This window comes from Lottia gigantea, assembly GCF_000327385.1.
Source record: "Lottia gigantea unplaced genomic scaffold LOTGIsca_2, whole genome shotgun sequence".
Classification (NCBI taxonomy): Eukaryota; Metazoa; Mollusca; class Gastropoda; family Lottiidae; genus Lottia; species Lottia gigantea.
In genome coordinates, this window is record NW_008708400.1 from 2,849,724 (window position 1) to 2,858,031 (window position 8,308).

At 30.7% G+C, this 8,308-nt stretch overlaps 1 protein-coding gene across 1 annotated transcript; it reads left to right on the forward strand.

Annotated features, from left to right (window-relative positions):
• Positions 1-3,249: 3,249 nt before the first annotated feature.
• Positions 3,250-7,509, forward strand: LOTGIDRAFT_152781 (hypothetical protein; the record flags this gene model as incomplete). Its single annotated transcript, XM_009053296.1, has 3 exons — positions 3,250-3,358; positions 6,015-6,176; positions 7,463-7,509. The coding sequence occupies 3 exons, from the start codon at positions 3,250-3,252 to the stop codon at positions 7,507-7,509; spliced, it is 318 nt and encodes a 105-aa protein (XP_009051544.1).
• Positions 7,510-8,308: the final 799 nt, after the last annotated feature.

Consider the following 8,308-nt stretch of genomic DNA (forward strand, 5'->3'; position numbering starts at 1 on the left):
ACGGAAACGGGAGTCTGTTAACCTCAGAGCTTCATGTTAAACCTGAGGATTTAAACTTGTGTTTAATCCCAGCTAATCCAGGCTTTAATCTCTCGTCAAATAGTTAATCTGTTAAAGATGTGTAAATTAGACTATCTAGGGTGACGATTAAAAAGTGGAAGTTGCTGCAAGTTAAAAATGAACTAGATTGTCAGTATAAGGTTTTGTTGAGTATTAGTGGCTCTTAAGTATTTTTATTTCTTATGCTTTGACTTTCAATATGTTGCTTTTGTCATCTGTTATCCTGAGTTTGAACAAATATTGTTATGTCTTTTAAAATATTGCTGAAAGTTCAATGAAGAAACTTAACAACTTTTGTCAAAATAATATTGTATAACCTTAGGACAGATTGATCAATCAAAAATAAACAAATCATAAATCACAATTTTGTCTAATTAAAAAATTTCTAATGACCTGAATTATATTTTGTAATTAAGATCTATTTGTCATTTGTCCTTTTTTTATAATGGATTTGTCTTTTTTATGTAAGAACTGTTCTGTTGTGTATCAAAGGATCTTTTCATTATGTAATAAAGGATCTCTTCATTGTATAATAAAGGAGCTGTACGTTGTATAATCTAGGATCTGTTCATTGTGTAATAAAGGATTTTTTCATTGTGTAATAAAGGATTTGTTGATTATATAATAAAGGATCTGTTCAATGTGCAATAAAGGGTCTGTTCATTGTATAATAAAGGATCTGTTCATTGTATAATAAAGGAGCTGTACGTTGTATAATCTAGGATCTGTTCATTGTGTAATAAAGGAGCTGTACGTTGTATAATCTAGGATCTGTTAATTGTGTAATGAAGGATTTTTTCATTGTGTAATAAAGGATTTGTTGATTATATAATAAAGGATCTGTTCAATGTGCAATAAAGGATCTGTTCATTGTATAAGAAAGGATCTGTTCATTGTATAATAAAGGATCTGTTGATTATACAATAAATGATCTGTTCATTGTGTAATAAAGGATTTGTTCATTATATAATAAAGGATCTGTTCATAGTGTAAAATGGATTTTATCATTGTTTAAATATGAACTGTTCTCTTCATTAATAATGGATTTGTTCATTGTGTAAAAAGGATCTGTACATTGTGTAGTAAAGGATGTGTTCATCTTGTTACATAGGATTTGTACATGTAATAAAGGATTTGTACATGTAATAAAGGATTTGTAAATAGTGTAATAATGCCTTAGATCATTGTGTACTAATAGAAAATATATTGTACAGTATTATAAAAGTTTCTCCAAAACAGTAATTAAAAGTCAAATTAGAGTGTTTCATTTATTCATACAAGATTAAAAAAAACCTCTAGTCTTAGTTTACAAGTGTTGAAATAGTTTTTTTAACATTAGATTTTCTTAAAGATATTTTCGTTCACTTGAAGGTCAAGAATTGAGTCTAGTTAGTTTGACACTTTTAAGTTCTAATGAGTTAGAATTTTTATGTTTGTTAGTGACTTTTTTCTTAATACGTTTGTTGCGTTTTGTTGTTTCATCATTTTGGGATTTGCTTCTGTTAGCAGATATGTTGGAAGATTTGCTATAATGTGAAATTATTTAAACTGCATTGAGTGAATTTGCTGTTGTTAATTTTTTTGAAAGGAAAGTTATATAAGTGTAAGAATTTGTACCCTGAACCCTGAAAGCTGAAGTCTAAGATTTAGCATGACATCATCTTTTAATGACTGCTTCTAATGTATATCACTGTTTCTTGGGGGTTGGTAAAGCAGATTTGAAAAGATTCATGTAATGACTCATGTTATTCAAAGGACTTGTTTTTATACCTTGTCAAAGAATTAATTTTTCACTTAAAAATGTTGTTTATGGCAATTATTACATGGAAGATTATCAAGATGTAGTGAAACTTAACTGGGTGTCTTTGGATAGTGGCACATATATTTTCAGTAACATGTCATTACATAGAATTTGAAGTGTTCTCAAGGTTTTCAAGTGTTCTTATTAATGTATTAAAAGGTTTAGAAAAATGGGATAACTCTGTAAAATCATTCTTATTTGTGTACTGAAAAATGATGCAGCTTTGCTTTTTAAGTATAATATAAGAATGTAACAGACGACACCAAGTGAAAATTGATGTGCAATTGTGAAATGGTTTTCTTTTCTTTACTGACCTTTGTTCTAGACAACAGTTTTAAATCGTATTACATGTACAATTATTGTGTCTGATTACATTACTGATCTTTAAACCAGCATTATTTCAATGCAATGACCTGTAAGTCAAAGTATTAATGTTCACCCCAATACCACACTAAAAACCAAAAGATATAAAGCATTGAAGGTTTCTTGATATGCTTCAGATTCAATTTAAACTGTATCACATCTCAATATTGTATGATTACATATGACTCCTTAGTCATCTGATTTTTTCTAAATTAGCCGAAATTATAATAGAATAATAATCTTTGTTTGGGTATTATCAAAAAAAAGAATTTCTGCTTAACAAAGGACAACGTCTACCAGGAAGATGAAATGAGGGCCTGTCTGGAACTATATTTCACTGACCACACAGTTTTGAGGAAGAGAACTTAGAGATCTGTTCTGATTTTTGAAATGGTTTTATTTTGGCAATGTTTTGTTACAGTCAGTCAGTCAGTGTAAAATGTGGTCATTATCTATAAGATTTTAATGAGTTTTGGTCACAGACCCCAAGTGAAATTAACAGTCTGAAGGATTAAGATCCCATTATTTTATAGTGAACAGATCTAAGCCGGGATTAACAGTGACTTAACTTCTAGTGAGTGTGAGTTATATTATAGTTTAAAACTAATTTAAAAGGACAAATATTTGGGTGGGACAACTTTATGCAACATACATTCTTGTCTGACATTTTGGATATACGGTGCAAAAACATTCACAGCAGAATTGGTGAAGTGTAAAATTGAAATTTGGATTGTATTCTGATGTGAATATAACATTGTGCAATTTATCCCCAACTAGAATATACTGAAAAATTTGCTGTCTTACAGGATTCCTGTAGATTCATACATAAATGAATTTTCATCTTAAATGTGAAATGAAATTATCTGAAATGACATTTGTAATTTTTTGAAAAAAAAAAATGGCAGATATTTTGTGTTAATGAGATTGAAAAACTAAAATAGACAATGAATGAATCATCTTTTGATTTTTCCAAAACGCCTCTGGTTGGCCTTAGGTATTATGATCGTACAACAAGTATAAAAAATATGACTGAAGGGAACCGATATCGTAAAAAAGTTGTGAGTTCTAAACAAGGATTAAGGAAATCGTTAACAAGATGTTGGAGATCAAATTCAATATGTTCAACATATAGAGGTAAGTTTAGATATTCTTCATTGTTGTCACCTTGTTTTTTTATTTATTAATTTATATTTTGGTTTAGTCTTAAATGATCCTTGAAGCTTGCACACACAGAATATTATTGAGACTAGATTATCAGCTTAAAAATAAAAGTATGGATGTCTTTACTAGAAATACCTACATTAACCTTTTGGGTTCAGGGTATAACTGTCTTCAACCAAGTACAATAGAAATTGAATCATATATTGATAAAGGTCATTTTGCTTTTGGTATAATCACAAGATCTAAACTTTAATATACAAGAGATTATTTCAAAAAAATTATTTTATACTAATGTAAATACTGGGAAAAGTTTTTGAAAAAATATTGTTAGTTTATATAAACTGTATTAAAGTAGTATAGTAGGCTTTGACATTTGTATTTTGACCTGTGGTTTGATAAAGCCAAATGTAGCTTACAAATGAAAGCTGATGGGTTAGCAAGGAGACAACTTTTTTGAAACAGCTCCTAAATATCTGTCTGTGTCTTGATATTCATCATTAAAGGGACACATGCAACATTTCTTGGAGTATACCCTATATTTGAATATTCGTTGATGACTCAATCATCCTGTCAATCATTCTGGTATTTTTAATCCACATATTGTTGCAAACATATAAAGTGCTCTTGCTAGTCCAGTGGAAGATGAAATCTCCAATGCTTTCCGATGTTAATTGATAACTGGATTTCTGGCCATTGAATAGAAAGAGACTAACTAATCTCTCTATTACTTGTATACAAGTTAGTATTTATTGAAATGTTAAATTGAAATAAAGTTATGCTGATCCTATAAATAAACTTACCATAAGTTAAATACTTTGTTGATACAAGTTTTATACAGACTTTTCAGAATAAGAACACAATTGATAATTTTACCAGTCACTTTGCTGAATTGAATTATAAATGATATCAAAGAAATTTAACAAGAAGGGTACTGGATTTTTCAAATGGTTCACATTGGCATCTTTAACATCATTGACCAATGCCAGGATCAAACATTGAATGTCAAGGTTAATGCGGAAGTTGAGCCACAGTACCATTTTTTCATGCTTGATTTTAAAAGTATTTTATATTAATGAATCAATGTGTCGAATCAGAAGTCATGACTTGGGATCTGTGAAAATGGTCTGTGTCAAAAATTCAGGCCTCTGGTTCAAGCAGTTTACTTCCTGCTCAATCTTGTCCGAAAAACTGTCAATCTTTCCTTCTTCATTACCCTGTAAAATAACAAAATTAGAAAGTAAAACTTGCTTTCAATCTTATTGATTGCTTTTATGCCTATGTTTTGTAGGGCAATGATAGTTAAGGTTTATAGATACAAATGTTTTATATCAAATGTTTATCTATGGCTTCCATTATCAACATTGTGTTCGGTCATGTTGGCTAGAAGAACATAAGAAAAGGATTCAGTTTATTTTCTGTTGAAAATGTCTACAAATGTTCTAGGTCTGATGTTTTCCTACACTGGAGTCTAACATTGAAATAGAAGTGTCAAATCTATTAGCGTCTAACAATGAAAACAATCAAACTTTGATTACGAAACATGTTACCCATACACCACCATTGTCAGCACAACATGTGACTTTACTTGAACCAATTATCCTTTGTAGTCCTTTTTTGCAATTTGAGTTAAAAGATTCATGCTATCGTATTTGAAATATTTTCGTAGGATTGTGTTAACAGGACTAACAAAGCCAAGTGATTTTTGTTGAAAAACAAATTTGAAATAACTTATGGTGTTATGAACATTCGTTACATTTCTCACTTGCTCTTTTCATTTTGAATGCTGCAGCCTTTTGAAAACTCAATGCTGAATTTGTGCATCTCTGGATATTTTTATTGCGTCTGAGTATTCCAATTCTCTAAATTCAGGATTATTAGTTTTTCTGATGTCATAGTTTCTGTGCTTGATTTGTGCTGTTCTAGTACTCCATTGCTAACTTGTTTGGTAGTGGTTATGGTTGGAGGTAAAAGTAATGAATCAATTGGGGGTATTTGGGATAGTGATGGTGCAGGTTACATGTTGACTGAGGTTAATGCTTTTATTGCTTATCTGGTCAGCTTCTGTCTTGTTTTCAGCATACCTTGTGACTTAACAGTGTTGAAAACTGCTTGACTCATGCCAAAGTCCAACTTGCTAGCATATTAGGACATTAGTGAGCTGTCAATGAATTTTAGTGTAGAAAAATGACAATAATTGCTTGAATAGTTTGCTCAAGGTTTTATAATTAGTTCTATTTTTGTATCATTCAAAAATTACAAGGATGGCTTAAAGCACACCATCATGCATGTTTCACTGCTTATTGTATAAGATATGTCTATGTTGTTCGAAAGTTATTTTGAGGGCAAGTTTTCTTTCTATTTCGAATATTTAAACTTTATAATTGGCACCAAATTTTAGAATTTTGTCATTGGGTAAATGAAACTAGCGTAACTCTTATACATTTTCCCAAAAAAGCAAGTTAAGTGCTAGCAAGTATCCAACAAGTGGACAAATCTTTTTGATGAACGACATCTAACAGACAAGGTTTCAGTCAAAAATATTTGGTGTTTATTAAGAGTATGCATACTGCCTAAAATGTGTTTTTCAGCGGAACTATTTTTTCAAGGGTATTTGGAATTATGGTGGTAGGAAACTGTTCCCGGTATAAAAAACAATCATTAACAAATGATATTGAGGCTCAGGTTATGGATAATTCTGCCTACTCGTATAAACAAGAATCATTCGTTGTTCAATGGCTACGTAAAAATAATCAGTACAGACTGGAGTTACTTGAGAAAGAAAATACTGATGGTGAGTTTCATCTGTTTCTGAAAGTTCTTGATAACTGTGACTTAATAATATTACTTATTTAGCAAGTCTGGATAAAGTGATATAGTGAGCTAGTCATCTATTTGACACCCCTCAACTTTTTATAGAACTTTTCCACACATGCTTGTTTTTATCAATATAAACTGTATGTGTATGTTTGGAAGAGCTCATTTATAAAATTGGGGATGTTTTTCGCTTCAATGTCACATTCAATTCATATCATGTATAAGATGCAAATAAACCAGGTAACATGTATAACGAAGAAGTACCAATTTAATGAAAATAGTAAAAGAGAATATCTGAATCAGTTGTTTTGCACTGTATCAATAATCTTGCACCATACACTGGCCACATTGTCTATTTACATCTGTAGACTGTTCTGACTGTAGACTGTTATGTATGCAAATGTAACTGAACAACTATATCTTAAGATGGCTCATTAAGTATTCTTTTACATTGAAAACCATTTAAAGGTAGATAACTCAATATTGAACCAAACAGGTGTCTTTGTGATTGGGACATGTGACAATCAAATATTTATTGAAATAGTGAGGTAAAGTGAAATTGCTTCATCTTATGAATGTGTAAATTGGCCACACTATATGGTAAACCAATTTCATCATGTTTATGTGTTATTGAATACAGCTAGCATTATTACAATCAAAATTTCAAAATCAAAATCTGTCAGAATTAGGTTGTGACTTTACATTTCTCATTTAACTCTAGATTTTCTACTAGTGTTTGAGTACCAAATATATACGTAATCATTATTTCACCAAGGGTGTCAGACACTGTATTTCCTGACCATATTTCTAATGACTTACAGGTGGTTCTAAATTATGGAAGTTGTTTATTTCTTCAGTGAATGAAACTGTGCTATTCTGTTAGAATGGTAGTGGATTATAGTCTATAGGAACACATTTAAGGATATTATGTTCAAATCCAAAGATGAAAGAATTGAGAGCTTCTTAACTTCAAAGATCTTTTATCTATGTATAAAGAAGGTATGGTCCAGACACATTTTACTTAATATTAATTAATCCTACATAGCACTCCAGACACCAAACCTCCTCCTCTATATTCCATTGAAATTCGTAGAAAAATACAGAAAAAAAAATATAAGCTAAGTTGACTCTCTGAAAGGAAAGTTAGTTTAATAAAGGCATTGGCTCAGGTGTAGTGGCAGGGGCCTGTATTTCACCACTTTCACCACAGCACTTGCAGGATAACAAAAATAACTCAAATAGGGTATGTTTCTATTATTCCAGTTGAAAGATGTCTTGCCCAAAAATGCATCAGTGCTGTTGTATTGTAGGCCTAATAATAAAAACCATAGTAAGTTGTTTTGTAATCAATATCAACCATATGCTACCAGTCATGGCCAGTAGGACTTCTATTTTATTATGATTCTATTACCATTATTACAACCTTTCACAGCTTGTTCTGACATACTTCTGAATATTTCAATACCTTTGACATATAAGTTTTTTTAAATTTTATATTTGTGAACATCAGAAACAATTTTCGGTGGAGTTGGCTGGAATATTTTGGGCTAAATCATTACTCCAATTGTTAAAAAAGCATGTTCTGATTTTAAAGTCTTTTTTTTCAATACAAATAGTCATTCTTGTTTTATGAACGACATTAGAAACAGTCTGATTCTCAAATACCAATGACCAATTCTGGCTTGACCTGTGTTGACAGAAACATGATGTTTGCAACCTGAAAAAGTAATTCAGTACTGTTGTTGATTGGTTTGTAATTAAGATTATGGTACTATGATTAAAGACTAATGAGTGATTAGTTCTCGCTTAATTAACATTAGTATTTTGATGGTTAATATGAACTTGTGTATATCAGACGCCAAATATATATATTCACTGCACATATACAATTAAGTCATAATGATATTTCTTCATGTTCGTGCATATGGTTTGGACATTGTGCCTGATAGCATTTGACCTCTGGGAATATTTTCACAATAGGAAACAGTGTGAACTCTCCATGGTGCTAATTAATCAATTTTCAAGTGATTCGAAAGTAGAAAAACATTCACTATACTGACAGTAACTGATCTGTGCCTGTAGTTTCAGGTGTCTGAAATATTTGTGTTG